At 40.4% G+C, this 18,815-nt stretch overlaps 1 protein-coding gene across 2 annotated transcripts in view; it reads left to right on the forward strand.

Annotated features, from left to right (window-relative positions):
- The first annotated feature begins 10,452 nt into the window (after positions 1–10,452).
- The window catches only part of LOC129763521 (glutathione hydrolase 1 proenzyme-like), a 307,297-nt gene continuing 298,934 nt past the window's right edge, over positions 10,453–18,815 (forward strand). The window contains exons 1-2 of one of the 2 annotated variants that reach the window (XM_055762668.1): positions 10,453–10,552; positions 10,612–10,742. In XM_055762668.1, coding sequence (XP_055618643.1) covers positions 10,735–10,742 — 8 coding nt within the window. In that variant the 5' untranslated portion in view covers positions 10,453–10,552; positions 10,612–10,734. Of the gene's footprint in view, positions 10,553–10,595; positions 10,743–18,815 lie in introns of those variants that run through there. The other variant, XM_055762667.1, reaches the window with a different exon arrangement.

An 18,815-nucleotide genomic window follows, 5' to 3' on the forward strand; every position in this document is an offset into this window, starting at 1 on the left:
ACTCTTATCATTATAATTTTTTTCTTACGATCGTCCCGATCCGCAAATATTTTTACTCCTATTTTTACACAGCACGGTCGTCTCGATCCGCACTCTTATCACTATAATTTTTTCATACGGTCGTCCCGATCCGCAAATAGTTTTACTTCTATTTTTATACAGCACTGTCGTCCCGATCCGTAAATAATTTTACTTCTATTTTTATACAGCACGGTCGTCCCGATCCGCAAATAATGTTACTTCTATTTTTACACAGCACGGTCGTCCCGATCCGCACTCTTGTCATTATATTTTTTTCATGCGGTCGTCCTGAGCCGCACTTGTTCTGCGCACTTCTCGTTCCGCTATCAGCAAATTCCAGCGCGGTCATCCCGATCCGCTATCGACAAATTTCATCGCGGTCATCCTGATCCGCTATCGATGAAATTCCACGCGGTCGTCCTGAGACGCTACCGAGATAATCCTACGCGGTCATCATACTCCCAATTCTAAACAACAACAATGTTCCGCTAAGATCGACCGTTCTTAGTGGATTCTGGTGATCTCCTCGCTGATGGTTTCAACTCTACTAAAATTGATCGGATCGGAAACGAGTCGACACAGGATGAATTAATGAATATTTTCCAGACTAAACTTCTCAGTCCTCCGAATGATGACAAACGACTGTCATATGGGGGAACCATCTCTTGGTACTGTGGAGAAGCATCCAACTCAGTTTCTTCTTCAGTGAAGACATTCGAAAAAAAGACCAAACCATTTCCAATATGGAACCACAATGATACGAAATTACACTTACAAAAAAATCCTCGGTAGAAAACTACATTTGGTATTGCAAACATTAGTAGAATGTTATATTTTCAAATTATTTCTCTAAGTGTATGCGAACGAAGCAAAAACAGACGGGAAAACGCAAACTGTTCGAAAGGAAAAAAAATATGATAAATGCGATGCAGCATTTTGCCCACACATCATCCAGAAGCTACTCAAAATTCATATCTTCCGGCGGAAGGCCGCTTCCGCCGCTGTAGAGAACTGTCAATTTATTCGGCTTGATTGTAAATATACATACGATAGGTCGGCAGCCATTTTTTTCCGTTCCGGATAATCACCCCTATTCTGCATTCCGTCGGATTTGCATTTCGTTCGAAACTGCGATCTCGAACGAGTTATAATTTTGCTTTCCCTATTTCGAACGTATTGCTCATTTCGATCGAATTATTTCAAACTGTTCGAAAGAAATTCGAACAGTTCGCGTTGACGACTCACCGATACTGCCACCTGCAATCAATTGCTCTGTTTGTGGGATTGCTGTGAACTATTTAAATTACTATGGCAAAAGATTGTTTTCAATTCAAAAGTGGTCAGTGAAAACTGTTACCATATGTGTTTTAAATGATTGCAATATGCATTGCCATTCCTTTACATCTATTTCATATACAATATAATCGAAATGAAAAGAAAAGTTTATATTAATATTAGGAACCATCATAAATCGCTATTTATGCAAAATTTTATTCCACTTGTTCGTAAAGAACTTGTCAAACTATAGTGTAAAATACATTTTTAATACAGCCAACTCAATTTTCTTTCATAATTTTTGTTTCGATAATTTATATTCATTACGAATGCATCATTTTGTTCAGCATAAAAATGGTCACCTTACGCAACTATCCTATATGTTTAGACATAATTAGCATTGGAGAAGATTACCCTTTCGTTTGATACTTACTTTTATTATTTGTATCACCAAAATCATACAAAACTGCACGATACAAAAGTATCGATTTTCATATATGTTTTCCTCACAAATACCAAACGTCAAAACTCAATGTCGTCGAATGGCAAAATAAGCAAAATAAACTTAAAAGACAGTTGTGCCGGGTGCTGAAATTAAAATTTATTTGAATTGTTCTTCGGTGTGAATAGAAAATAAGTGAGAAAATAAATTAGCCAAATGGATTCCGCCTTATTGTCGGTATTGGCAGTGTATGAAGAAATCGGAATACTTCGTTATAATCGACGGAATCTGCGCACATCCGGTAATTTAATGGAGCTTTCAGACGATGCGTAAGTAAAATTTATTTGTCTCTGAATTTCTTAGATTTTGACGTAGGACTACGTCTTTCATTTCTATACCGGGGGGTAAAATTAAAGTTTCGAAAACGAAAACGTTACGCCGGAGACCGAGATTTTGAGCGTTAATAGCTCCTAAACAACTGAACGAAATGGTATGATAAACACTTCATTCGAAAGATAAAATGTCTACGCGTTATATACTTGTTACTTTTTGATCCAAAAACTTGTTTCAATAGTCTTAAAATTGCTTTCAAAACAGGCTATTGAAATCACCAATCGGTATATAAGCGAGCGGCGCTCGGAAATCCACTCAGTTCAAATTGAACAGCGATTGGAGCATGTTGTCGCTGTTGCGGTGAAGCTCTTTATTTATCATGAAAGCGCGGATGAACGGTGTCACCAAGAGCCTGTTTGTGCACCCTAGGCCAGAAAGGAATCTATCAGGAGGAGAGTGATGCCACAAACGGTTCCCTGGGAAGACATCGCTACACACACATACACGCGCGGCTATTAACAGGTGGTTATCGAGTTGGCATTAACCACTGGTGGGCTTCCAGTATCGAGGAAAATGTGGAAATATCTAATCGTTACTGAAAATAATCTGCCAGTTCCTCTGGGAATTTTCAAAATATATTCATGTGAAAGAGTTTAATTGAATGTTTTCTATCCATGTTACACTGTGACCAAATATGTTTCAATCAAGTGCTATTAACAGGTGGTTATCGAGTTGGCATTAACCAATGGTGGGCTTCCAGTATCGAGGAAAATGTGGAAATATCTAATCGTTACTGAAAATAATCTGCCAGTTCCTTTGGGAATTTTCAAAATATATTCATGTGAAAGAGTTTAATTGAATGTTTTCTATCCATGTAACACTGTGACCAAATACATTTGGTTTTGTGGTTTTTCAATCAATCGCAATTAACAGGATAGCTTCATAAGATTATTCTTCCCCATCAGTAGGATATTTCCGTATCCAATATTGTATGCGCCCGCAATCGATTATTGCTCAGTCGCCGAAAGTTCCGAGCTCAGAGAGTTCATTCCCCTCTAGTTTGCCTTCCAAATTGCCATCGTAAACCACACCTTCTCTCGATTCAATCACACACAAAAAGCATACTTAAGCGATATTCTGGTGGTGAGACACATTCATTTTTCGTGAGGACATCGACAAGACAACATCGTTGCCTAACGTGCTGGAGGAGGTGGACGGCGAAGGATCGACACATACACGCGCAGAACTCTTTCCGTTAGGATGCCATTCAGCATCGAGAAAGTTCCGGAAAGATCTAATCATTGCTGGAAAATAATCTGCCAGTTCCTTTGGGAATTTTCAAAATATATTCATGTGAAAGAGTTTAATTGAATGTTTTCTATCCATGTAACACTGTGACCAAATATGTTTCAATCAAGTGCTATTAACAGGTGGTTATCGAGTTGGTATTAACCACTGGTGGGCTTCCAGTATCGAGGAAAATGTGGAAATAACTAATCGTTACTGAAAATAATCTGCCAGTTCCTCTGGGAATTTGCAAAATATATTCATGTGAAAGAGTTTAATTGAATGTTTTCTATCCATGCAACACTGTGACCAAATACATTTGGTTTTGTGGTTTTTCAATCAATCGCAATTAACAGGATAGCTTCAGAAGATTATTCTTCCCCATCAGTAGGATATTTCCGTATCCAATATTGTATGCGCCCGCAATCGATTATTGCTCAGTCGCCGAAAGTTCCGAGCTCAGAGAGTTCATTCCCCTCTAGTTTGCCTTCCAAATTTCCATCGTAAACCACACCTTCTCTCGATTCAATCACACACAAAAAGCATACTTAAGCGATATTCTGGTGGTGAGACACATTCTTTTTTCGTGAGGACATCGACAAGACAACATCGTTGCCTAACGTGCTGGAGGAGGTGGACGGCGAAGGATCGACACATACACGCGCAGAACTCTTTCCGTTAGGATGCCATTCAGCATCGAGAAAGTTCCGGAAAGATCTAATCATTGCTGGAAAATAATCTGCCAGTTCCTTTGGGAATTTTCAAAATATATTCATGTGAAAGAGTTTAATTGAATGTTTTCTATCCATGTAACACTGTGACCAAATATGTTTCAATCAAGTGCTATTAACAGGTGGTTATCGAGTTGGCATTAACCACTGGTGGGCTTCCAGTATCGAGGAAAATGTGGAAATAACTAATCGTTACTGAAAATAATCTGCCAGTTCCTCTGGGAATTTTCAAAATATATTCATGTGAAAGAGTTTAATTGAATGTTTTCTATCCATGTAACACTGTGACCAAATATGTTCCAATCAAGTGCTATTAACAGGTGGTTATCGAGTTGGTATTAACCACTGGTGGGCTTCCAGTATCGAGGAAAATGTGGAAATATCTAATCGTTACTGAAAATAATCTGCCAGTTCCTTTGGGAATTTTCAAAATATATTCATGTGAAAGAGTTTAATTGAATGTTTTCTATCCATGTAACACTGTGACCAAATATGTTTCAATCAAGTGCTATTAACAGGTGGTTATCGAGTTGGCATTAACCACTGGTGGGCTTCCAGTATCGAGGAAAATGTGGAAATAACTAATCGTTACTGAAAATAATCTGCCAGTTCCTCTGGGAATTTTCAAAATATATTCATGTGAAAGAGTTTAATTGAATGTTTTCTATCCATGTAACACTGTGACCAAATATGTTCCAATCAAGTGCTATTAACAGGTGGTTATCGAGTTGGTATTAACCACTGGTGGGCTTCCAGTATCGAGGAAAATGTGGAAATATCTAATCGTTACTGAAAATAATCTGCCAGTTCCTTTGGGAATTTTCAAAATATATTCATGTGAAAGAATTTAATTGAATGTTTTCTATCCATGTAACACTGTGACCAAATATGTTCCAATCAAGTGCTATTAACAGGTGGTTATCGAGTTGGTATTAACCACTGGTGGGCTTCCAGTATCGAGGAAAATGTGGAAATATCTAATCGTTACTGAAAATAATCTGCCAGTTCCTTTGGGAATTTTCAAAATATATTCATGTGAAAGAGTTTAATTGAATGTTTTCTATCCATGTAACACTGTGACCAAATACATTTGGTTTTGTGGTTTTTCAATCAATCGCAATCAACAGGGTAGCTTCTGAAGATTATTCTTCCCCATCAGTAGGATATTTCCGTATCCAATATTGGATGCATAAAACCTTGTGCCTCCAACGTAACGCTCTCGTTTTCGAAGTTCTCCATATATTCATTCATTCAGAAGGAATCAGATTCAACTTCATACAAATGATCTCTAAATCAACGATAGTCCTACGTCACCCTTGCGGTTATACCATAGATATAACCCACTTCCTGTTTTTTATTATAGATTTTCCTCTACTATGCAGATTCATTAAAAGCTTTCGTTTGAATAAAGAGGCATTCCGATACGTTTTGGGGGAAATTGAACACGATTTTTCCAACACAAAGAAAAGTGGCATTCATGTTAAGGAAAAGCTGGCGGCGTGTTTGAGATTTTTCGCTGAGGGAAACTACCAGCTTGGAGCGGGAAAAGATTTCCATATTGCGATGGCACAGTCCACTTTTTCTAAGGTGTTATCTGAAATGCTGAACATACTGGAGCGAAGATTATGTTCTAAGTGGATATCATTGGAAATGTCGGAAAATGAACAGCGACGTGCCAAGCTTTATTTCTATGAGAAATCTGGAATTCCAGGAATAATCATGTGTGTTGATGGAACACATATAAAAATAATCCCCCCTAATCAGAATCGAAATTTATTTTATAATCGAAAGGGGTTCTACAGTCTGAACGTTCTCATTGTAAGTACAGCATGCATTAAATAAAAAAATTGTATTTAATTTTTTTTTTTGCATTATAGATTTGTGACGATCAGCAGAGGATCCGTTTCGTTGATCCTAGCTTTCACGGATCTAATCACGATGCCCGTATATAGCGAATGAGCCCTGTACGAACGTATTTCGAGCAGATGCATCGAAACGGCGGAACACAAACTAAAATACTGGGTAAACAAAATTGTTTAAATTTCCTAGATGTGCATGATAAAATTGTTTCCCACAGGTGATGCAGGCTACCCATCGGAATCATGGCTGGTAACGCCATTCAGAGCTCCGGAAGAAGGCAGTTTGGAAAGCGATTTCAACCAGAGGCATGCTTTAGGTCGAGGCATAGTCGAACGAACAATCGGTGTTCTTAAAAATCGTTTTAGATGTTTACTTGGAACGCGACAACTACATTATACTCCTACAAAATGTGCTCAAATTGTGAATGTGTGCTGTGCACTTCATAATATATGTTTGGAATACGGATGCTCTCAGTAGGGGGCATATTTTGATGAGTCATATCAATAAATTTTTATTTTCTCCAACACTAGCAACTATCATCTATTTTCACTTTTTGTATGCGATAAATAAAATAATACGATTTGGTGATCTAATGTCTAAATCTTGTGTTTATTTTTATAATGCAATATTTGAATGTTCGGAAAAGTGTGTTCTATTTGCATTTCTAATATTCATTTTTTAACCTCCAGCTTCTCTCGAGCGATTTTTCCATTTCGCGGTTATGTCGATTTTGTTCTTTCAACATTTTTTTGAGACCAGTATCTATTGAGTTGATTGCTTTGGCGAATTGGCGTTGGTAATGTATCATATCATTGAGGTTTTTGTTTGAGGTACCCAGCAGCGATTCCATTTCCGAGTGAAATTTCTGTTGTTGTTCAATTTGTATTTGAACTAAATTGAGGGCAGATAGCCTAGGTCTCTTTGGTTGGGAGCATTGAGGAATAGCCGTATCATTCGCATCGTCGGACTCGTCAATTGGATCGCAACTTACATCTGCATTAACCTCGTTGTTTTTTCCCTTAGGTGTTCCTTGTGAAGAACAACCTGGTATTCCTTCTACGGTTTCCAACAGTCCAGTTAACTGAACCGCTTGCTCCTCTAGCTCAGACAAATGTATCGTTCTGTTGGGTCCTCCTCCAGTTGCCCTTTGTTCTCTTTTGTTGTGAGAGAGTTTGCGCTTCAACGCTGATTTATAATCCGCCCACACCTGCCGGACATTAAAAGTGAAATACATATGTATTATTTCGGAATAGTTTCAGTAAATACCTTTTTCCATCCAGACCCGTCACGGATGGGTGGTCCCAAACTGTTTAATTCAGCAGCACAATCGTTCGAAACATTCAAAAAACTAAAATTCCAGTGTTTTTAACTATATAACCAGATGGAAAAACTCTCACTCCTTCACAAAATTAACGTCAATTTCACATGAATTTCAATGAATTTCTAATTCGTAGGTCATCTTTAGTTTTCAATCAGTTCAAATAACTCATTCGGGGTCGTTTCGACCAAGCTGCGCCATGTTGTAGTGTGTATCTCGTTCTACGCAAAGAATACTAAATTATCACGGTGTTTTTCTACAAACTGGACTGGACATGTCAACTTGTTTGTCAAATCAAAACCCTGTCAAGAGCATATGAGGAGTGATCGTACGAATACACTGCGTTTCACAAGTTATTTGAAGAGCTTAAACGAGCAGTATCCTTTGCGTAGAACGAGATACACACTACAACATGGCGCAGCTTGGTCGAAACCACCCCGAATGGTTTATTTGAATTAATTGATAACTAAATATGACCTACGAATTAGAAACTCATTGTAATTCATATGAAATTGACGTTAAGTTTTTAAGGAGTGAGAGTTTTCCCATCTGGTTCTATAGTTATGAAACACTGGAATTTTAGTTTTTTGAATGTTTCGCGCCTGAACACAACAATAAAGTTCAAATGACCAGTCTTATAAATGAATATAGTGATTGTACTCTACACTATATACTTCAATTCATCCGTCTTCTTACATATCTTTGGAAACTCAGAAAAATGGAGTGGTTCTATAGTTATGAAACGAAACAGTAATTTGAAATGAGGTCTCAAAACAAACACAGCGGCATGGCACCGATTCTTCAGTCTGCGTCAATAATGCGGTCTTAGACACAAGCCTCTGTATATTTTTGGAAACACTTTACACCTCACTAATCAAAAATACTCCTTCCTTTTTCAAAATTAACGGCAGTTTTAGTTACAGGTAGTACATCTTTTTAAACTTAATGTTCTTATATTTGAAAGATCAATAATCGATATGAACCAGCACAACAATACAACTTTTTTTTCTTTATACTCAAAATACGGTACAAATTGATAAAAAGAAGGGACAATCAAAAACGATCGTAAAAACGGTACTGCAGCGCTCCCGATCAAAACGATACATTTGGTTAGCCTACCGAATTTCCAACCCCGTTACGTATAATTCTCTAGAAGGCGCTCACCATAACTCTAGTAATTGTCCATTCACGATTAGATTGTATAACATTATTTGTAAATCGATGTCAGATATCCATGAATTACTATTGATTTATAACCATATAAATGAATATATTTTAATATGAATACCTCACAAAAACCGCTTCAATCTTTTGTCATGACAGGTGCTAATGATCGCTCGCTATCAGCGTCATCGAATTGCGTCGGCTATATTGGAAGTGACACTATCAGCTCAATTAACAATCACCCATCAACGGAATCCGTTCTTCATACCGAGCATTAATAACAACAGTCAAACCCCTGCCACACTGAAAATCCACACACACAGTCCATTGTCCAATACATTTCAGCTGGTTGGTTCTGTTGTATTTATCTATTGTCCTTACTACATGTGCAATCTGTGGAACAACATAATCGAAGTTGTGCGTGGAGGAACCAGTATTGAAGGAGCATTAAAACAGAACATAGAGACTGATTTATCAATACCAAAGATTGTTCTTCAAATATCAGCAGCTTTACTATTTATAACTCCATTCGTCAATGCGTTATTTTATGGGATTAAGGATAAAATTGTAAGGAAATCGTTCCAAAACTTTTGGAGAAAACAGAGGTCTAAAATAGAAGTTCACTATGAAATACAAGCACGCACGCCATCTACTTGTGGCTCCAGGAGACCATCAATAAACGGAACGAACTCGGCACAACCCCTCCTACATAGACAACTGTCAGAAACGTTTCTGGATATTAGCAAAGCTGATATTAACATTATACAATCAGATATTAAACTCAGATCGGAATCGTTGTGGTCCTCAAATTCAAAACTATCAAGCTACTCAGTACTGAATAGTCCAACTGGAGTTTCGACAACAGCAAGTATGATACCATTGGTATCTATAAATGAGCCAAGGTTCGTTTATTCAAATTCAGGTCCAACATGTACGCCGGCATCGTTGACACTAATATCAAGTGTTATGAGTAATAGTAGTAATAGTAGCAATAGTAGTTCCAAAGTAGCATATAACATGAAGAGCGCTGTTAGACTGTACTCAAAGCCAAAGATTAGGATAACGAAAACTTCATCAGAAGAAAATCAAGCCTCACCTAACCATGAGGTCAAAAATGTAGCGAATATTACACGTAGTAATACAAAATCATTGTTTAACATAGAAAAAGCGGATGACAATCTTTTGGTAGAAAATACCGAGCCTAATCGTAAAAATGATACAATCAACAAACATAATACGCCTCAAACAATCATCTCTTCTCCGTGTAATAAATATTCATCACTACAAGAGTTATCAATTACTAGTACGACTGCTACAATTTGTGACATCCTAAAAAATTACTAAACAATCTGAAGCTATCTTTTACGAGGAAAGGACGGAATTATATTGATACACTGTAAAACTTGTTAAAATGATCAATAACTGTTGAGCAACACTAGATTTAAGCACAATGGATCCCAGCAAATGAGTAGATATCGCGTGAGTGTTATGTCCTGGCACAACTTCAACCCGTTCTGCTTTGGATGATCGTATTTGATGATGAATGTTGAAACCATGTTCAAAGGACACAAACTAAAAGTATATCAGCTTCATACACGATAGAGCATTAACAACACGTTATTTTTATTGTTATGTAGGAACTTTTGACAAAAATGCAGAAATAGATGTATATTACATGTCCCATTTTGTGGTGTGTGTGTGTGTGTGTTTCCTTGCATCGATTGTGTATCGAACTGTCGTCACATAATAATTCGAACGTATCCATTTTATCCATCTTGTTTTCAGGCTTATCAATGCACCAGTACTACACCAAACGAAATGTATGCAATGAACTCTGTCGCGGTCGGTATTGGTAGACGTCCATCATGTGTCTCAACTTGTTAATTAATCCATGCTTATCACTAATTCTTGAAATGAACGAATATATTTCGATTAACGCTGTATACGCGTGACGTGATATTACGTAATGCGTTGAAATGGGCAAAAAATCCCAAAAACTTTCTGAGCTTATTCCATGCGTAATTCAGTTCAGTTCTTCTCAAATTCTCGCTACAGCGCTACTTCACAAGCGATTCTCCACCGCGTGTCTTTTATCGGTGCGGCGATCTGTTGTCCAACTTAGTGAGTGGTGAAGAGACTGTTTATTTTTGAATTAGTGCCTTTATATCTACTACCGACAGGTCCAAGCGAAATCGAAGCGCAGTGGGTGAACACATTCTGATCAGTTATGATAGTACAGGCACATCAAGATTTGTTTGAGCACTGATAAAAGAATTTCTCACGCTAGAAGCAGTTGGAAGAAAATGACGAGGTAAATAAAATGTGTTGTTACTTTTGGTAGCAGTTCAAAGTGCAGTCAAATATCCATATATCCTATTCACAAATGTACGAAAGTAATCGCGAAGTCATATCCCGTAATATAATACTTTTGAGTTGTGAAATGTTTTGTACTGAACTAATATCGTTTCTACTCGACCAATTCACTGAGTAACCTGAAGGTTTTGTATTGACTAGATTGGATTTTTTCCTGTCATTGGCAATGAAAAAGTTATCAGTAAAGTATGAGATAATGGTTTGTTCTCAAAGTGCTTCATTATCTCGGATCTACACTGCGTTTCACAACTATAGAACCACTATTTTTTCTGAGTTTCCAGAGATATGTAAGAAGTTGGTTGAATTGAAGTATGTAGTGTTGGATATAATAACTATCTTCATTTAAAAGACTGGCCATTTGAATTGTATTGTTGTATTCAGGTGCGATATAATAAAAAAAAAAATTCAAGTGTTTCATAACTATAGAACCAGTTGGAAAAACTGTCACTCCTTCACAAAATTAACTTCAATTTCACATTGATTACAATAGGTTTCTTATTCGTAAGTCATCTTTAGTTCTCAATCAGTTCAAATAAACCATTGTTGTGACTGGGAGGGAATCCAAGCGAGACAATTTTTCACCAAACCAAACAAAATTTGAACAAGTACAAACGTGCTTGCATTGTTCGGGAAAAAGCGGGAGTAAAAATAAACCTAACCTTCGTTGTGCGGTGATCGAACTAGAACCGATTTTATTCTAACATGGGAGGGGGAAACTTGTACATTTTGCTCCTCTTGTGTATGTGTTGGTGACAGCGGATGCTAGCAAACGCACTAGAAATTTCCAGACGCAAGTGCAGCACGAATACAAGGGTAGGCCATTAAGTGGGGGTAACACTGAACGCAACATAATACCGGCCACCTTGAAATTAACAATTTCAATGTCTGTCTCTAACGATCCCTAACTCTTAAGACTAACATAGATTTTATAACGTATACAGTTTGTGTAGTTCTTCTTTGTTGATTTATTGGCTGGTTCAGGGTCATTGATCTCCAGGAGGGTCCTGTTGCTGCAGGTAGTCAACATCATCATCTTCTTCGCACGATGGCAGTGGGCAGATTTTCGATACTGCTCGCTTGAAGATTCCACTAGTAGTGCGTAGAGTAGCAACACGGGTTACACCGTCTTTCCCTGGGTGGATTTCTAGCACTCGCGCCAGTGGCCATTTCAATGGGGGCGACAGTTCGTCCTTCAAGATAACAATACTGCCAATTTTGATGGAACTCTGCTTTGGGTTAACACATGTCAAGTGATTTAGTTGTCGTAGATATTCTGACCATCTATGCCAGAAATGCTGCACCTTCTTTTGAATTCGCTGGTACCTATCAAGCCGATTTACAGGTACATTCCTTACGTCGGGGTCCGGTACTGATTGTGGAGAGTATCCAAGCAAAAAATGCGAAGGAGTCAGTACCAACGAATCATTGGGATCATCTGTAAGCGCTATTAGTGGGCGAGAGTTCATGCACCCTTCTATTTGGGTCAGTACAGTGGCCATATCTTCGTACGTTAGTGATGCGTTCCCAATTTGACGAACAAGATGTTTCTTCGCCACTTTCACAGCAGCTTCCCAGAGTCCACCGAAGTTGGGCGACTTAGGGGGAATAAGATGCCATTGAATATCCATTGTGGCAGTACTAGCAGCAATCAATTCAGAATCGGGACCAGGTTGCAGCATACGATACAATCGATTGAGTTCATTATTTGCACCGATGAACGTTTTTGCGTTGTCCGAATAAATGTGTTCTGGTTTTCCACGTCGCGCCACAAAGCGACGTAGAGCGGATATGAATGTCGGTGTTGTCAGATCACCGACAAGCTCGATATGTACTGCCTTGGTACTAAAGCACACGAATATTGCTATATAAGCCTTCGTAGGGGTTGTCTTGCGTTGAGTTGAACGAATGTATACTGGGCCACAGGAATCTATACCCGTACTAGAAAACGGTCGACTGGGAATAACACGAGAGCGTGGAAGTTGTCCAGTTGGTTGCTGAAATGGTTTTGGATCCACACGAGCACAACTGTGACATTTCCTTATGATGGATTGCACAGCACGTCTTCCGTGGACGAGCCAGAAATGATCCCGAATTACTGCGAGAGTTAGATTCGTTCCTCCATGCTTGAGAGACCGATGATAAGAGAGGATAAGCAGCTTGCTGAAAGGATGAAACCCGGGCAACAACATCGGATGTTTGGTTGAATATAACTCGTCTGACAGCCTCAACCGGCCACCCACGCGAATTACATCTTCAGAGTTGATGAAAGGATTCAGCAGCTTCAGATTCGATTTCCTGGATACTATAGCGGATTTTTGCAGTTCTTTCAAATCATCTCTAAAAGATTCAGCTTGGACTAATTTCACTAATGCTGTCCTAGCGCCAGTTAGCTCCTTCACTAAGGGAACTCTAGAGTAAATTCGCCCAGTTTTGGTTCGAGTATTGTGCAAAAATCGAAGGCAATAGGCCGTGATGGTTATAAGCTTGTGACAGCACGAATAGCGAGTGAATATTTCATTTATCTTTGGAGATGTTGCTTCAATGGCAAGAACAATCCGTTTCCGCTCGAGGATCTCGTCTTTTGGCCTGGCAACACTTTGCATCGGCCAACACTCTCTTCCTACCGCCAACCATTTGGGTCCATGAAACCACCTCTCGTTCGTAACTAAATCTCTGGGAGATACTCCGCGGGAAACCATATCAGCAGGATTATCAGTTCCAGCAACGTGCAGCCACCTACATCCATGGGTTATCGATTGTATTTCCGATGTCCGGTTTGCTACGACAGTTTTCCAATTGTGGGGAGAGGACTTCAACCATTCCAAAACCACTGTGGAGTCGGACCAGAATACAGTGGAAGTGAAAACCATGTTAATTGCTGCAGCTATTCTTTCATATAAACGAGCAGCCAGTAGAGCATCACATAATTCCAATCTGGGTAGTGTTATACGCTTCAGAGGAGCTACGCGCGATTTTGAAGCAAGCAAACTAATTTTAACTTTCCCATCTGGAGTCTCTGATCGGGCGTAGATACAGGCTCCAAAGGCTGCTTCCGAGGCGTCAGAAAAGCAGTGTAACTCTACGCCGATGAATCCGTGAATGAAGGTGAATCGATCGATGCGCAACGTAACCAGACTTGAAAGTTGTTCACAAAATACCAGCCACCTTTGCTCAATTTCATTTGGGACCGGGTCATCCCAATCCAGGGACATGCTCCATATTTGTTGCATCATTACCTTGGCTAATATTACAACCGGTGCTATCAGTCCAAGTGGATCATACAACTGAGCTATTCGCGAAAGAATATTCCGTTTCGTCGTTGGTTTGATACCTGTCTCCAAATTTATGTCGTAGCCGAAGCGATCTGTGACAGGCTCCCAGCAAATACCTAACGTTTTAATCGTTTTTTCAGGATCGAATTTCAACAGCGCTTGTGTTGCAAGTAGTTCTGCGGGTAGACCGGCTAAAACATCAGTTGAATTCGAACACCATTTACGCAAGCGAAATCCTCCCTTTGTCATTTTTTCATCCAACTCGTGGCGTAGTTGAATCGTCCGTTCTACCGAATCTTCTCCTCGAATGAAGTCATCCACGTAGAAATCATTACAAATTGCGAGGCTACCGAGGGGGTACTCCTTTCCCTCATCCTCGGCCAGCTGATGTAGCGTTCTGGTTGCCAAAAACGAAGATGATGAAATACCATATGTAACTGTGCTTAATTCGTATGTCCTAACAGGTTCAGAAGAATCGAATCGCCAAAGGATACGTTGCAAACAGCGTTCGTCAGGTGAAATGAGTATTTGGCGGTACATCTTCTCGATGTCCGCCACCAACGCCACGGGATATTTCCGGAATCGAAGTATAATATCTAAGAGCTCATCCTGAATTACTGGGCCAACGAGGAGGGTATCATTCAAGGAGTGTCCACTGCTCATTTTTGCCGAACCATCGAAAACAACACGGACCTTTGTAGTGCTGCTTTTATCTTTGAAAACAGGGTGGTGTGGCAAATAATAAGTAGCTCTAGCGTCATCAACCGTCTCTTCAACTGCTTGCATATGCCCTAACGATATGTACTCCTGCATGAAAGCATTATACTGCAAACGCAGATCGGGATTTTTCTCCAATTTCCTTTCTAGTGACTCGAAACGTCGAAGAGCACTGAATTTAGACTCACCAAACATTTGTTGAAATTCCTCGTGCTTCGGATAACGGACGATATAGCGTCCTTCACTGTTCCGGGTAGTTGAAGTTTGATAAAATTCCTCACACTATTGATTATTTCGTGATGGTCGAGTGCTATGAACGTCTTCGATTAGCCAAAATCATTCCAGTTTTTCATCTAGGGATTCCATGGTTGTAGCAGAGCAGATGACACTCGGATTAGATGTGTCGATGTCCGCCATGCCAGAAACTACCCAACCAAAATCACTTTCGATAAGCGATGGTAGTTTATCCCCAAGATTAATTCGTCCATTCTTTAAAAAATTATAGTAGTGTTCCGCTCCTATTATTATGTCAACTTCGCAACTTCGATTAAAATCAGGATCAGCCAATTCCAGATTCCTCGGAATTTCCCAATGATCGATGGGAACAGTTGCAGACGGGAGATTTCCTGTTACCTTGTTCACCACCAAAAAATCGATTGACAAAGACACCTCATGTACTCGAGAGCGCACATCCGTGGTAACATAATGCTTCACACGCGTAGTAGCTTTATCAACACCGCAGATTTCTATGTTGACCTTCTTCCCCGCCAGGCGCAGGGTTTGACGTAGTTTCTCGCTCATTAAATTGACTTGTGATGCACAATCTAACAAAGCCCGTGCAAGATGCTCCTTGCCAAAAGTATCCACCACAATAACAACCACAGTGGAGAGAAATACGATGGCATTCCGTGTAGCAGCATTCACTTGAAACATAGGCACTTCAAAGTTTTCACGTGGAAACATGGCAACCGAACAATTTGTTGGAATCACACTGAATGAACTTTCATTGGGCGAAGAATTCGAATTCACCTGCTGGCTGTGGGATGAAGGCGCAAATCCAGGATGTACCAATGTGTGGTGACGTTTGTTGCATACTCTGCAGCTGTATTTCGACTGGCGGCGACGTGCAAAGTGATCGCTCCTGAAGCAGTTGCTACACACCTTTTTTGTGTTTACCAATTCCAGTTTGTCCTTTAGTGGCATCTTGTCGAAGATGGTGCATTTTAATAGGGAGTGCTTTTGAGAGCAAGCAATACATTCAGGATAAGTTTTTTCAGTAGTCGCATGAAAAACTGTCCGTGATTGTGCAGGCTTCTTTGTCGGTTGCTGATGTTTGTCGAAGGAGGGATGCTGATAATTCGCCGATAGTGATTCTAAGACTCTTGCTCTGCGCTGTAAGAATTCCACCATTTTCGTGTACGTATGGTTTTCCTCCATAGAAGCGAAATCTTCCCAAGCCTTTAGTGTGATACCATCTAAACGGGAATTCATCAGCTCCACCAGAATAGAGCTCCAATGCTGAACAGGTTCACCGAGCTGCTGCAAGACTTTGATGTGCCGTTCGAAACAATCCAAAAGCACGCGAAGATCAGTTGTTGACTCTTTCTTAACGCGAGGGCACTCGAATAGTGCCTGAATGTGTTTTTTACGGAGGATGTATTTGTTTGAATATCGGCTACAGAGAAGTTCCCATGCAATGACGTAATTATCTGCGGTGACGGAGAGCGTCTCTATAAGTTTCGCTGGTTCCTCTCCGAGAGCTGCGCGAAGATAATGCAGTTTTTGCACCGATGTTGGCTCCGTGGATGTGTGAATGAGCGCTTGAAATGTGTCGTGGAATGATAGCCAGTCGTCAAATTTTCCATTGAACTCTGGTAAATTTATGGTTGGTAATTTGATTCCAGTCAAACCAGATTGTGGGCTAGGGCGTGAACTGGAAGAGGATTGCTCGGTTACCACTGGCAATTTCCCCATTAAAGCTGCTTTGGTGCGAAAGTATTGCTCCTCGAATTTCGCACGCATGTCCAAATTAATATTGACGAATTCATCCGCGTCGTCTAATTCTGCAAATACGATTTCAAGCGTTTCGAAAGTCTCCATGTAATGCTCCAATCGGTCCAATCGAAGCTACACTTCACCAAAATGTTGCTGAGGATCATAATTCATCACGAAATCCTCGATGCGAACCACTGCGGCCATGACATTTCACCTTGCAGCTTCAATTTTTCGCATTTTCTTCTCCTTCCGCTCCGCCATGATGTGCAATCGATGACGAACGATGCAGCCGATGTGACGCTGTGGGGTCGAAAAAGATTCCGGGAGCACCAAAAAACCGACAGTAATTTTATTGGAATGGTACTCACCTGGTACCTATTCGCAATAGGCCTTGTATTTTCTAAAATACGTAAATCTCACCAAACAGGATCTGGAATTTTCCAGATTTATAGTCTATTTTTCGAAACACTTTCGGGGCCAATATGCTTGGATCCTGGTCACGGCACCAATGTTGTGACTGGGACGGAATCCAAGCGGGACAATTTTTCACCAAACCAAACAAAATTTGAACAAGTACAAACGTGCTTGCACTGTTCGGGAAAAAGCGGGAGTAAAAATAAACCTAACCTTCGTTGTGCGGTGATCGAACTAGAACCGATTTTATTCTAACATGGGAGGGGGAAACTTGTACATTTTGCTCCTCTTGTGTATGTGTTGGTGACAGCGGATGCTAGCAAACGCACTAGAAATTTCCAGACGCAAGTGCAGCACGAATGCAAGGGTAGGCCATTAAGTGGGGGTAACACTGAACGCAACAACCATTTTGGGTGGTTTTTACCAAGCTGCGCCATGTTGTAGTGTGTATCTCGTTCTACGCAGAGGATACTGCTCGTTTAAGCTCTTCAAATCACTCATACTGCTTGTAAGCTGCATCTACTATTCGTACGATCACTCCTCATAAGTTCTTGATAGGGTTTTGATCTGGTAAAAAAAGCTGAATCTAAAGCCCCTATTGATTAAACCATGTCATATCCTTCCGGATTTTATGTATTGATGCCAAATTATCCAATTAATATGGTGTTTTCGATGGAAAAACAGTGGTAAACTATTCTGAAGTACTTCATTGCACTTCTGACTGTACATTTTTTTTCCAATTTATTTATTTGTAAGGCTCAATCGCATGAGCTTTGCGGAGCCTCTAATTCATGATTTGTTTTTACAGAATTTCAACTTAAATCTATGTTTAGTAGGTTTCGACCGATTACTCGCGGTTTACTCGAGGTTAGAGGGGCAACAATTTTTGTGGGACGGGTCAGGTTAGGGATATGGATATGAGGTATCGTTGTCTCAACCGAGAGTTGCCACACACACTGTTTTTTTTTTGTTTTTTTTTTTTATAGAGGTGAGGAACGCTCTTCCAGCCTTATCTGGGAAGGGATAACCCAGACGTCGAGTGGGGATCGCACCCACAAAAACCAAGCCCTCTACTCGTAGCTTCATTCCCCCCGGGACCACATCTAGGCGACTACTTCAGGGGGCGACTGTGCTCATGCACTTCACGAGTTTTCAACGCTAACTAGCGTTGATCCTTCCCTTTTTCTCTGTATATCTCATTTACGAATCCGTTGTACTCCGCCACGCACATCCGTTGCACAGGATTCCTTTTACCCGTCGAGACGTGTACCGATTATGAATTGCCCTCCAACTTGACGCGCAACCCGTCACAGCCACCCTCGCGGGGTTTCTCACCTGTCGAGACGTGAACCGATTAGGAAGCGCCCTCCAACTTGACGCGCGCCCCGTCACAGCCACCCTCGCAGGATTTCTCTTCCCAACGGAGCGCCGATTAGGCAGTGCCCTCCAACATAACGCGCACTCCGTCACAGCAGCTCTCGTGGGGTACACACCGATTTGATGACGCCCTCCTAGGCGCTCGCTCCGTCGAAACGACCCTCGCAGTGTTCCTCCTTCCAATCCACCAACAGGCATTGCCAGCCTTTTGTTGTCCTGCTCTCCAGATTCCGCTT

Source organism: Toxorhynchites rutilus, chromosome 1, assembly GCF_029784135.1.
Source record: "Toxorhynchites rutilus septentrionalis strain SRP chromosome 1, ASM2978413v1, whole genome shotgun sequence".
In the NCBI taxonomy this organism is placed as follows: domain Eukaryota; kingdom Metazoa; phylum Arthropoda; class Insecta; order Diptera; family Culicidae; genus Toxorhynchites; species Toxorhynchites rutilus.